This window comes from Lithobates pipiens, unplaced genomic scaffold, assembly GCF_037356315.1.
Source record: "Lithobates pipiens isolate NorthernLeopardFrog02 unplaced genomic scaffold, aLitPip1_a1.2 Scaffold_13, whole genome shotgun sequence".
Taxonomy (NCBI): Eukaryota; Metazoa; Chordata; class Amphibia; order Anura; family Ranidae; genus Lithobates; species Lithobates pipiens.
In genome coordinates, this window is record NW_027507718.1 from 103385310 (window position 1) to 103399818 (window position 14509).

At 40.3% G+C, this 14509-nt stretch overlaps 1 protein-coding gene across 1 annotated transcript in view; it reads left to right on the plus strand.

The window, feature by feature from the left end:
* Window positions 1-201: 201 nt before the first annotated feature.
* The window catches only part of FBXO10 (F-box protein 10), a 175874-nt gene continuing 161566 nt past the window's right edge, over window positions 202-14509 (plus strand). The window contains exons 1-3 of the mRNA XM_077475356.1: window positions 202-458; window positions 11085-11157; window positions 13848-14438. Of these exons, the coding sequence (XP_077331482.1) occupies window positions 13851-14438 (588 nt within the window). The 5' untranslated portion in view covers window positions 202-458; window positions 11085-11157; window positions 13848-13850. The remainder of the gene's footprint in view (window positions 459-11084; window positions 11158-13847; window positions 14439-14509) is intronic.

Consider the following 14509-nt stretch of genomic DNA (forward strand, 5'->3'; position numbering starts at 1 on the left):
GAAAACTGATTTTCTTTTCTTATTAAAAACAATATTTATGATACACAGAAAAAAATGTGAAAACTGTTTTATTTATAAAAAAAAAAAATGAAAACTGTTTTTTTTATTTCAAAAAATATTTATGATACACAGAAAAAAAAAAAATATATCGTCGACTTTAATATTTCGATCTAGAGCTTGCTGCATGTGAGCGCATCATTTCCATGGGTCTGCCACAGGATGGAGTTCCTAGAACAGCAGCTGCTCCTTTCATCTTTGCGACTCTTTCCTTGGCTCCGTCAAGTCTCTATGGTGCTTGACTGCTGGATTCAATGGAAAGAACAGGAGGGGCTCCTCTCCTCATTTCTCCTCCTGTACTCTATGGTAGAAGCCGCAGCAGCTGAGCCTGAGAGCGGTCTACAGGCAGCACAAGGAGCAGCATTGCCTGGGAGCCGGCTCAGCACTGTGTGTGCGTCCAGGTACTCTTCTACTGGAACTTTCTGGGTCCTTGTCCCTCTCATTACTTCATATGTACTGCTCCACATCTACACTATGCCTGCCAGCACTCCATCCTCTCCATGGGAAGGTTGGCATACTACAATCTGCTCTGTGTGTATATGTGACATTGTGTGGGTGGTGGGGGCACTATAGTATCCTCCTAGGGGTACACATTACTTGTGCCTGCTCTCACTCTTCACCTCTGTCTGCAGCATCATCATCATCATCATCACATTATGATAACATAGCTCAGCCACCTTCTAATCTGTTATAGTGTGTTGTATTAAAACACATACTACAGTATACGTCATAGATATCCAGGGGAAGGGGGAATAGTTTACATCCAGATACTACCTTAGACTGATCTACCTATAGATCGATCACAGTGCTCTAACACAATATGTTTAATTTAAAAAAAATAGAAAAAAAATACGCACACATGTAGGCATGTAGGATATTGATCTAAAAATAATATAATGACCTCTGTATCTATCATGCCTAATCAAGAGTATCCAATGTTTATATTTAAAGAAATACACACACACACACACACATATATTCACACACATCAAATGGATGTAGCAAATTGATCTAAAAAAAAAAAAATGACCTCTGTATCTATCATGCCTAAATCGAAAGAGTATCCAATGTTTATATTTAAAGAAATATACACACATTCTCTCTCTCTCACACACACACACACACACACACACACACACACACACACACACACACACACACACACACCAGATGGATGTAGCAAATTGATCTAAAAAAATATATAATGACCTCCTGTATCTATCATGCCTAATCCAAATTTTTATATATATATATATATATACATGGACATCAGGCATAGGTAGTATATTGATCTAATAATAGAATGACCTCTCGTGCATATTCAAAATAGTATGTGATCTACGACGATCAGCCATAACATTCTGACTACCCACTGTAAAGCGCCAAGGTGTGAACTTCAGGTATGCTATGGTATCTTTAGCAGATCATTTAAAGTGATTGTCTCATCCCCCCCCCCCCCTATAAAAATAACAAACATGTTATACTTACCTGCTCTGTCTCAGTGGATTTGCACAGAGCAGCCCCGATCCTCCTCTTCTTGGGCCCCCCTTCTGTGATCCTGGCCCCTCCCTCCTGTTCAGTGCCCCCACAGCAAGCAGCTTGCTATGGGGGCACCCGAGCCAAGTCACAGCTACCTGTGTCCATTCAGACACACAGTCCCAATTTCCCCATCTCTTTTTCTCCTGATTGGCTAGCTGACCTTGACAGCCAGTGGCTGAATCTCAGTTGTCTGAGACACTGGTGGGCAAAGCCTGACAGAGAGGGACCTTGGGTAAGTATAAAGGGGTTGCTGCACACAAAAGGCTTTTTATCTTAATGCATACAATGCATACAATGCATTAAGATAAATACTACTATTTATATCAAATTAAATGCATTAATTCTATTAATTGCATAGAATGCATTAAGAAAAATAACCTTCTGCCTTTACAACCCCTTTAAGTCCTGTAAGTTGTGAGAAGAGGCATCCATGGATGAGACTTTTTTTTTTTCCAGAGCATTCCACAAGTGCTTGATTAGATTGAAATCTGGAGAATTTGGAGGCCAGGTCAACACCTCCAACTTGCTGTGTTCCTCAAACCATTCATGAATTCATCAGACAAGGCTGCCTTCTTCCATTGCTCCATGGTCCAGTTCTGATTCTCATGTGCCTGTTGTAGAGCAACCTATACAAAGGGCGTGCATGTGATATTCCCAAAAAACCCACAAACATGTGATAACCGTTGAATTGACACCATTGTTTGGTTTTCTTTGGCTTCCCTATGTAAAATAATAGTGGGATTTGTGTGCCTGACATTTAAGGCTCATTCAGGGGGTGGTAAAATCAAGAGGTTGAACCACTTTTACTGCCTTCTGACCACCCACCTAAACAAGGGCATCCAACCAGTCAGGATGGTACACATGCCATGGCAGCGACAACAATTAAATGTTGACTATGGCAGATGGTACTGCTGCCCAATATTACCTATTTATGTAAACTGAGCTGTGCCATAATGCCCTATAACTGCATGCAGGTATCTGTTGCGTAGACGCAGTGCAATGTGTTACAACGCTTCACACTATTTACTTTTTTTTCTAGATTTATAAGTTAGACCACTGGTTGACCAGCATTTTCGGTGTTAAAAACTGCACCAGCCAGCCTTTCAGTAAATGTTATCTGAACGGCTCTACTGCCCACTTGCAATAGCATTAAAATTAAATTTAAAAAAAGGGAAGAATTGTAATTTAATAAATATAATTTAATAAAGTAAAAGCAAAGAATATACGCTTATTGGGATTTTTTCTTACCAAAAACATTTAGCAGAATACATATTGACCTAAACTGATGAACAAATTAGATTTTTTTTTTTATTATTTTTTTTTTTTTTTACACTTTTTTTATTGGATGTGTTTTAGAGCAGAAAGTAAAAAAAAAAATAGAGCAAAAAATAAAAAGCGCAGAGGTGATCAAATACCAAAAGAAAGCTTTATTTGTGGGAAAGAAAGGACATGCGTTTTATTTGGGTACAGTGTCGCACGACCGCGCAATTGTCAGTTAAAGTAACGCAGTTCTGTAACGCAAAAAATGGCCTGGTCAGGAAGGGTGGTAAACATTCCGGAGGGGAAGTGGTTAAACTATCAACCTGTAAAGGTCTTTAATCACTTAAGGACCGCCTCCTGCACATATACGTCGGCAGAATGGCACAGTTGGGCACAAGCACGTACCTGTACGTTGCTTTTTAAGTGCCGTGGGTCGGGAGCGCGCCACCGGCAGCGTGCTCCTGACCCGGTCCAGAGCTCTGTGACCATGGGCTCAGGACCAGTGGACCCGATCGCCTCTGGTGTCCCGCGATCGCATCACAGAGCTGAAGAACGAGGAGAGGTCTGTGTAAACAAACCTCTCCCCGTGCTTCCTAGTGTGGCTGTCACCGATCGTCTGTTCCCTTTTATAGGGAAAGACGATCAGTGATGTCACATGCCAGGCCACACCCTCCTACAATAAAAAAGAAACACATAACGTCACACACAACACCTACACTACCCCCTAGTGGTTAACACCTTCACTGCCAGTGTCATTTACACAGGAATCGGTGCATTTAAATAGCAAAGATTGCTGTATAAATGACATTGGTCCCAAAAATGTGCAAAAAATGTCTGATGTGTCCGCCATAATGTCGCAGTCACAATAAAAATCGCTGATCGCCGCCATTAGTAGTGAAAAAAAAAAATATTAATAAAAATGCTATAAAACTATCTCCTATTTTGTAAACGCTATAACTTTTGCGAAAACCAATCAATAAACACTTTTTGCGATTTTTTTTTTTTTTTTATTTCTTTTATTTTTTTTCACCAAAAATATGTAGAAGAATACGTATCGGCCTAAACTGAGGAAAAAAAAACATTTTTTTTCCTCAATTTTTTGTGGATATTTATTATAGCAAAAGGTAAAAAAAATGATTTTTTTTTCAAAATTTTAGCTCTATTTTTGTTTATAGCGCAAAAAATAAAAACCACAGAGGTGATCAAATACCACCAAAAGAAAGCTCTATTTGTGGGAAAAAAAAGGACACCAATTTTGTTTGAGAGCCACGCCGTTCGGCCGCGCAATTGTCAGTTAAAGCGACACAGTGCCAAATCGCAAAAAGGGGCTTGGTCCTTTGGCTGCAAATTGGTCCGGGGCTTAAGTGGTTAAAGTGTCACCTAAAAGTTCACAGGCAGATGGAATTTTGAGTCTTGACATGTATTATATCTATTTACTATTCATGACACAACTCCATCTGTTATATTTTACCATACATTTGGTATTTGTTTGTGTACACTAAAATGTATTTAAATGTATTTCTTCTTGCAAATATGTGCTTCATAAACGGCTGTGCAAATATCTTGCAACATAAAAAATTGCAATTACTACTATATTATTCTGCAGGGCCTCTGCTTTTTAGAAAATACATAATGTTTGGGGGTTCTAAGTAATTTTCCAGCAAAAAAAACGCTGATTTTAACGTGTGTGTGAAAAACCTAAAGCAAATTCCCCAGATGCGACATGGTTAAATTAGAACTGTTATCACAATGCGCTAGATCTCAAGAGACCTAATGTGCCTTGTTTACAATTACTTTTAATAGAGGCTTGTAATGTCTGTAGGGATTTGGTAGCTAATAGATGTAACTTTCCTTTTGAATTATACCTTTGCATTTATACTGGAACGTCTCTTTCCTTGTGCTATATTTCACATTAGGCTTGGTTCAAAAAACATAAAGGTGATAATAAATGTAAAACATTTTTGGGCTGAAAATAAAATAGATGTTATACTTCAGAAAAAAGTAAAAGGATTGAGCTGGCAACTCTTTAGTCCATATAATAATTTTAAGGGTTGGTTACAAAAAGTGACAAGCAAAAAAGTTGATGCGTTTCGGCAACAGCCTTAGGTCATAGCATGCTATGACCTAAGGCTGTTGCCGAAACACGTCAACTTTTTTTGCTTGTCACTTTTTGTAACCAACCCTTAAAATTATTATATGGACTACAGAGTTGCCGGCTCAAACCTTTTACTTGTTTCTGTTGTAATGTGTAATGATACACTGAGCCTGAGCACCTGAAAGAGGATCTTGCAAAATGGACTGGGAGTTTTCCGCTGTGTCTCTTCAAACTTATCTGTTATACTTACCTGCTCTGTGCAATGATATTATACAGAGCATCTCCTTACCTCCTAGTCTGGATTGCCCCGTCGGTGCTGTCTACTCCTTCTTCCTGTGGGTGCCCTGTCAGCAGTGTGCTATGGGGCATCCAAGCATCCCATCAGGTTTCCCACAGTACACAAAACATGGAAATGCAATTATTTTAGTAAATATAAACTACTAAATACTTTTTCTCATCAGCTGTATATAACAGTCTTGTAACTGCTATGAGTGTCTGGTTAAAGCTTGTAGGAGTTATCATTCTCCCCTGGCTGTCCTGTGAGGCTTCATGAACCCTAACCCTCTGTCTGGACAGTGCTGTTTGGCCCTGTGCTGATCTCATGCACCATCCCAAGAAAAAATAAAATAATCTGTGGCAATATACACTAGACTGATCGGATGTCAGCTGACATGTCACCGCTGACGATCTATTGCTCCATAGAGATGCATGGAGCGACCATTCAGGTCAGCCTGAAAAACTGACAGGCGGATCTGAGCGATCCGCATGTGTGAAAGGGCCCTAAGGTGCTTTCATTTGTCTCCACGAAAATATCTGTAACTTGTTTGAAAAAAAAGCACTCCTGAACCCTGTAATCTGTACATAGCACACTTCTTAAGCATACACTCTGTACATAGTGCACTCCTGAACACTGCACACTCCTAAACCCTGCACACTCCTGAACCTGTACTCTGTATACTGCACATTCCTAAGCCTGAACACTTATGAACCATGCACTCTGTACATAGCATGCTCTGGAATTTAGCGCACTCTGAACCTTGCACTCTGAATGTAGCACACTCTTGAACCCTGCACTCTGTACACTGCACACTTCTGAACCTAGCGCACTCCTGAGTCCTGCTCTCTGTACCTAGTGCACTCCTGAGCCCTGCTCTCTGTACCTAGCGCACTCCGGAGCCCTGCTTTGGCTGTACTTTTATTTTATTTTTATTTTTTTAACAAAATTATGGAATGTGCAAGATGTATTTCCTCATCTGGAGTAATCCTAATCTGTATCTACTATAGTAAAAACTGATAGAGTGAGGAGAACAAAAAGCTGATTACTGGCTTATGTGCAATCGGTCCCGAAGAGGAAATTTTGCCTCATCTGTGCCCACCAGTACCCCTTGCCAGTGCCACCTATCAATACCCACCAGTGGTGTAACCAACCACTGATGATCTGTGCCCATTATTGCCACCCATCAGTGCCCATCACTGCCACCTTTTAGCGTACATCAATGAAGGAGAAAAATTACCTGTTTGCAAAATTTTATAACAAAAAAAAAACTATTCGGTCTTTTTACATTTTTTTTTTTTAACAAAAAATAAAAACTGCAGAGGTGATCAAGTACCACCAAAAGAAAGCTCTATTTGTGGGAAAAAGATAAAAATTTAATTTGGGTACAGTGTTGTATGATCACGCAATTGTCATTCAAAGTGCATCAGCGCTGAAAGCCAAAAATTGGTCTGGACAGCAGGGGGGTTTAAGTGCCCAGTAAGCAAGTGGTTAAGCCAAAAAAGTGAACAAAATTGTTTTCTCTTTTAAAATATAGGCAGTTCTGATTTACAACTTTTGTTTGGTAAATGTTATACACTGTAATTTGTCTTGTTTCAAATTAATTGTACAAAAAAAAAATATGAAACATGTTTATTTTACGTAAAAGTAAGACTATTTCCCACCATGTTTACTGACTGCCATACACATACAGATTTGTATTCTATATACAGTAATGCAATACATTAGAAAGTGGTGGGTACTATAGATAACGCAAAAGTGATAGGCTACTAAAACCAGCTGTTTGCTTACAGGTATGTTTTATTTAGCAGAGGCAAAAAGGGGTTGATTTATTAAAGCTGGAAATACAAAATCTGAGGTAGCTGTGCATAGAAACCAATCAGCTTCCAACTTTTTTTAATTTTTTGTTAGTTTAGGCAGGCCATAAATGGGTCGAATTTAGAAAAGATTTTCAAAAGAAAATTCTACCTAAGAATTTTTGTTCATATTTCACACCATTAGTTGGCTGCAGTAACCGCAGATTTTCGTGCAGCCATCGAATTTTAATAATTGGACATGTTGGAAATTCTTTGCAAAACAAGCAATTTTCTAATCACTGATGGGAAAATCATGCGAGAAGAAATGTAATCTAAAAAGAAATGTGCAAGAAAAGAAAATTCCCAGAAAGAATAGAAGATTCCCAGCCATGAAAATTATTTTCTATAGCAACACGAGGTTGAAATTGAAGGCTTGGTTGGTCGAATTGCGAAATCAATGGTGACACCAATATGTAGAGGTCGACCGATATGGGTTTTTCTCTGGCCGATGCCGATGCCGATATTTAGAAATCATGGCGGCCGATAGCCGATATATGATGCCGATTTTTTTGGGCCGATATGTTAGGCCGATTTTTTTTTTATTTATTTTTAATCCCCCTTGATCTAACACACCTTTCCCACTGGGGCGTTTTTTAAGGCGCTTTTGGGCTAAAAATAGCGCCTGTAAAGTGCCTGCAAAATGGCTCCCCTGCAGTCTGTGTGAAAGACAGAGTGCTTTCACACTGAGGCGATTCGCTGGCAGGATCTTAAAAAAAAAAAAGTCCTGCAAGCAGCACATTTGGAGTGGTGTATACCGCTCCTCCACCACTCCTGCCCATTGATATGAATGGGCACCACTGCCGAAGCGCATGCAATGCGATTTGGCAGCGGTGCTTCATGGGCGCATTTAACCTCTTCCTTGGCCGCTAGCTGGGTTATATGTGCCCCACTAGCAGCCAAATAGCACCGCTAAAATGATGGTAAAGAGCCGCTAAAACTTGCGTTTTACCATCAACGCCTGCCCGCTCCAGTGTGAAAGCAGCCTTCATAAGTGATACAGAAAATTTCTTACACTTAAACATTTATTAAACAAAACAAACCTCCAATCAGTTTACTTGTATGTATGATTTAGATAAAAAAAAAAACCTATATATTAAATAAAAACAGGTAGTCCAAACTTTTGGACAAAAAAAAAAAAATGGGCTAACTTTACTGTTTTTATTTTATTTTTATTTTTTAAATGGTGTATTTTTTTTTCCAAAAAAATGCATTTGAAAGACCTCTGTGCAAATGCCGTGTGACATAAAATATTGCAACAACCGCTATTTTATTCCCTAGGATCTCTGCTAAAAAAATATATATCATTTTTGGGGGGTCTAAGTGATTTTCTGGAAGAAAATACAGGATTTTTACTTGTAAGCAACAAGTGTCAGAAAAGATTTAGTCTTTAACCGCTTCCTGCCCGCCCTATAGCCGAATGCCGGCCTTAGGGCGGGCGGCTTCCCGTGCCTGGCCGTCCCTGGACGGCCTGGTGTTTACTTCCGCAATGCGCGCCGCCGCGGGCGCGCATCGCGGAAGTTCTGTGTTTGCCGTGTCCCCCGGGGACAGGCAAACACAGATCGCTGTAAACGGCCAATCACAGCGGCCGTTTACAGCGTGATCGGCGTGTCCAATGGGAGATGATCTCATATGTAAACATATGAGATCATCTCTCAGCGCCGCTCTCCCTCCTCACACAGACAGCGTGTGAGAGGGGAGAGAAGAACGGCTGCAGCAGCCGTCAGTGTAAAAAAGAAAAAAAAATAAAAAAAAAGTAAAAAAAAAGTTTAATAAAAAGTGCCATCCTCCCCCAGAGCCATCCTCCCCCAGAGCCATCCTCCCCCAGTGCCACCCCCCCCCAGTGCCATGCCCCCCCCCCAGTGCCATCCTGCCCCAGTGCCATCCTGCCCCAGTGCCATCCTGCCCCAGTGCCATCCTGCCCCAGTGCCATCCGCCCCAGTGCCATCCGCCCCAGTGCCATCCACCCCAGTGCAATCCACCCCACCCCAGTGCCACCTGCCCGCAGTGCTATCTGTCCCCAGTGCCACCTGTTGTCAGTGCCATTTGTCCCCAGTGCCATCTGTCATCAGTGCCACGTATAAGTGGCATCTGTCATCAGTGCCACGTGTTATTAGTGCCACATAGTGCCATCTGTCATCAGTGCCACGTATTAGTGCCATCTGTCATCAGTGCCACGTATCAGTGCCATTTGTCATCAGTGCCACCTGTCAGTGTCACGTGCCATCTGTTGTCAGTGTCACGTGTCATCAATGCCACTTATCAGTGCCATCTGTCATCAGTGTCACGTGTCATTGGTGCCACGTATTAGTGCCATCTGTCACCGGTGGCACGTATTAGTGCCACGTATTAGTGCCACATGTCATCAGTGCCACGTATTAGTGCCACATGTCATCAGTGCCACGTATTAGTGCCACGTGTCATCAGTGCCACATATTAGTGCCACGTGTCATCAGTGCCACGTATTAGTGCCACGTGTCATCAGTGCCACGTATTAGTGCCACGTGTCATCAGTGCCACATATTAGTGTCATCTGTCATCAGTGCCACGTGTCATCAGTGCCACGTATAAGTGTCATCATTGCCACGTATCAGTGCCATCTGTCATCAGTGTCACGTGTCATTGTCCTGGTATTTCAAAAGTGTAATAAGTAGTCAACAAGTTAGATGTGTAATTTATGCTCCTAGAACACGTGATGGCGCTCCCTGCATGTTGGGCCTCTCTATGTGGCCAGGCTGCGAAAAAGTCCCACACATGTGGTATTGTAATACTCAGGAGGAGTAGCAGAATTTTTTGGGGGGTGTCATTTGTGGTATACACATGCCACGTGAGAGAAATAACCTATTACAATGACAATTTTGTGGAGAAAAATAAAGAAAATGAAAAATCTTCATTTTGCAAAGAATTGTGGGAAAAAAATGACAACATCAAAAAGCTCACCATGCCTCTTACTAAATACCTTGGAATGTCTACTTTCCAAAAAGGGGTCATTTGGGGGGTATTTGTACTTTCCTGACTTGTTTGGGTCACAAGAAGCGAGATAGGCCACCAGTACATCAGATGTGATCAATTTTGTGCGATTCGCACCACAGCTTGTAGACTCTCTAACTTTCACAAAGACCAAATAATATCCACTAATTTGGGTTATTTTTACCAAAGATATGTAGCAGTATAAATTGTGGCCAAAATTTATGAAGAAAAATTAATAATTTGCATAATTCTGTCACAGAAACAAAGAAATATGCGTTTTTTTTCAAAATTTTCGGTCTTTTTTCATTTATAGCGCAAAAAATAAAAACCCCAGAGGTGATCAAATACCACCAAAAGAAAGCTCTATTTGTGGGAAAAAAAGGACACAAAATTCATTTGGGTACAGTGTTGCATGACTGAGTAATTGTCATTCAAAGTGTGAGAGCACCGAAAGCTGAAAATTGGTCTGGGCAGGAAGGGTGTTTAAGTGCCCAGTAAGCAAGTGGTTAAATGGTTAAACTGAGAACTTCTACACACAGAGATGACTTCATTCATGAAGTGTAAACATTGTATCTTTCTGTTCTTTTCTTGGCAGGCTGCCCAGAGAGGAGGAAAGGGTTGCTATGACGACTCAGTCAACTTACACTCACTTCTATAGAGAAGTCATTTCAAAGTACCGCTGTAGTTCTAAATCGGCTTTTTATCAGCACAATCGGCCGACGCCGATTATTTAAAAAACGGCAAATATCGGCCGATATATCGGTCGACCTCTACCAATATGCACACATTTTCTGATTTTCAAAAGAAAATTGTTTCGAAATTCAACCATGTGTGGCCAGCCTTAATTGAAAACGTTGACGTTAGAAGCTGATTGGCTACCATGCACAGCTGCACCAGATTTTGCACTCTCCCGTTTTAATAAATCAACCCCAAAGTGTTTGTTTTCTATGGATGGATTACTGCATAACCAATATAGACCACCAATCAAGTCAAGGCTTCTGTTTTATTTGTTTGCTTATTTATTTATTTTGGCCAGATACTGACACTGAAGATATAAACATGGAGATGAAGATGAAAGTCAAACATAAAATCAGAAGATTCTAATAAAGGTGAATTTATTTATAAATTTATAAGACTTATGTTTGATTGTCATGTAGTTAACTGTTTTGGACAGTTTATAAAAGGGGGAAAAAAAACCCTTTCAAATCTGGTTTTTAACCCTTCCTTGTTTTGGTTTGTCTTTTTCTGTCATGTAATGCACTTTACCTATATGTTCACAAAGTAAATAGTTGGACAAATACTGGGTCCCTAATCATACGTTTAAAATAGCGTCATGGAAATATGGAATACCAAACCAAAAAATATCAATTACATCAGCAGCTGCTTTTCATGCAAGTCTAAAACTTTTTTTTCTTTTCACCAACCCTTATTTTTGATTTACATGCAATGTACCTTTTTGAACTTGATTGAAAATGCATATATTTTAGGACGAGTGGAAAGAGTTAAAGTGGTTGTTAAGCCAATTCTATAAAATGCTCCTATCCCCTCTGTAATATTACAATAAGTGCCCCTGTGCCTGTGTTATAAATATGCTTATCTGCACCGATAACACATGGCTCACAGCGCTCAGGTGCCTCCTCTCTCCTCTACCCGGCTGACAGTTCCAGTGGGTGGTGCTGAGCACTGCTGATGACCTCTGGGCTGGAGAGACAGCAAAGGACTGTGTGTTAGCGGTACAGATAAGCTCTTTTTTTTTACATAACACAGGCACAGGGGCACGTATTTAACTTTACAGATGGAAGCATTTAATACTTAATATGAGAGCATTAGGAGCTGGGAGGGGTGGTTGCTGAAATGAGCAGACAGGCAGGGAGGGGGAGGAGGACACAGGAGCAGAGAGGAGACAGAGCTGGGCTGCAGATGACGGAGGCACATAAATTGACCACCGCGCCAGGGCTCAGCAGCCATGATACACCGTGGTCAGTTTACAGAGGGGAGAGTATAGCCAGGCAGGATCAGACAGGTATTTTTATGTGTTACAGGGGTCCAATCGGCAAAGCACAAGCACAAGTACTGTGCTGTATAAAATGCTTTAAGGGAACAGGATCTGTTTTTTTTTTTTTTGATGATAATGGTTATTGGTAAACATGAGAGAGTGAATCTCCTTAAAGAGGAAGTAAAGCCAAATTAATAAAAAAAAAAAAAAAAAAATAGACCTTGCAAGGCAGGGTGGTTTAACAAACGCTTTAATTCCTTAGTACAGCCCCTTTTGTCCTCTATGCATTATAGCTCTCTTCTCTTTCTGGGAGTGTCTAATTACTATCTGCACGTGCCAAGCCCCTCCCCACATCACCTCCTTTTAAATCTTTCTTGTACCTGCTGGGGAAGAGCAAAAGGGAAAACCATAGAGTCTCATTTGAGTGAAAATCTGAGTCTGCTGGAGTTACTCGCCACAAATTTAATTTGGCGTGCCAGCAGCAGTCTCAGGGTTTTTACATGTCTACACAAGTGAAGCTTTTGCAAATAAATAACACAGGCAAAGTACATTAAATGCACATATAATCTTAGGGGAATATTTTTGCTAAAAAGAATTGGTCTGGTGACATAGGTGTTGATTTACTAAAGGCAGATAAACTGTTCAGGGGAAATTGCCCCTTAGAAAGGAATTACCCCCAGCGCTTAGTGAATGAGATCTAGCTCTGCCAACTTTCATCAAAGCAAAAATGTTTTTTATTTTTTTATTTTAATGCACGTGATTGGGTGTTCATTGCAACATTAAATTGAACCCCATTTAGGCTACTTTCACACTGAGGCATTTTACAGGTGTTTTTGCACTAAAAATGCAAACGAGATATTTGGGGGTACATACTAAAAGATGCATTAAAGATGGTGCAGCCATAAGACCATACAACAGAACAAAATATTACAGCGCACATGGCATGCAAAAAAACCTTTTTTTAAATATGGGGATTTGGCCAGCTGCTCAGTGTGAAAGTGGCTTTATTTGCATTTAGCAAATCAACCCTGTGGTTTTCATAAAGTCAAGGCACCATTATAAAAAACATAGTAGTGAAGTCTGCAGGATGTTTATTGACATATTTCACTTCTAAAAGAAGTTGAGAAAAGTACTATGTTGTCAGTTAACAATGACGTCTCAAACCTGCAGGTTTGCTTGTAAGTACACCATGATCACACAATCATGGTGAGCACACGATCAAGAACTGCGCTAATTGGGTCCAGATCAGTAGTCTAAGACCACCAGCTGTCAGTGACAGTGCAGTCTCAGAACTAGAAGCATGAGTAGGTGCACGCTTCTAGTTCTGAGGACGAGTGTTAAGTAATGTTTTCTAAGCACCATGCCTGAGGATATTATCTGTCAGCTCTGGTTCCTATAACTATGTATAGCGTATAATTTAGCAATAGACTGTCCTCAAATAAGCAACTATTGCTAACATTTTATTAGAGAGCCCAGTATCCTCTATGAAGAAAGTGTAATAGAAGTACCGATTCCAACATTTTGGATTTTATGGAAGAAATGGGGGGGGAAAAAAAGGACATGAAAGATCAGTTCAAAGAAACTTATAATTGTCATAAAAGTTAAATAGAAATCACGAATAAAGAATTGTTTCCATTTGATCTTGATAACTTAAAATGTGTAATTATTTAAAGTACAATATAGCTTTTACATTTTAACTTGGCTCCTGAATTACATTTTTTTTTTTTCATCCTGCTTGACTTTTTGAGAAAAAAATAAAATAAAATCACCTTCAGCCTAATTTTTTGTTATATTTATTTATAGGATATGATGGAGATTGGTGGTCTACCACTTGAACTGTGGCGTTTGATTTTGGCCTACTTGCCTTTGCGTGACCTTGGGCGTTGTGGCTTAGTCTGCCGATCGTGGTATGACCTTATAATAAGCCTGGATAACACAAGATGGCGACAGCTTTGTCTAGGATGTGTGGAATGTAGACACCCCAACTGGCCTATTAAGCCGGAAGTAGAACCAAAGTCATGGAGAGAGGCTTTCAAGCAGCATTATATAGCTTCCAAAACCTGGACTAAAAATGCTCAGGACCTTGAGTCCTCCAATTGTTTGTATTTATTTCGAAGAAAGAAGGATCGTAAAGTCCTTTATGTTGGATATGGCTGTGAGTATGAGAACCTTAGGACCGCCCTAGCTTCAGCTAACATTTATGATCGCATTATGCTCCAGCCTGGTGTCTATGAAGAACAAAATGAGATCATTCTAAAAGTCCCCGTTGAGATCATGGGCCAAGGAAAACTTGGTGATGTGGCATTACTTGTTTGCATTGACCAGCAGTGTCCAACATCTCGCCTTTGCAACTTGGTGTTTATGCCTGCTTGGTTCACACCTGTAATGTTTAAGGTAAGATTTCTTTTACTTATCCCAAATAGTGCTAGCATGATATTTTATATTATTTGTCTCTAAAGAGATCT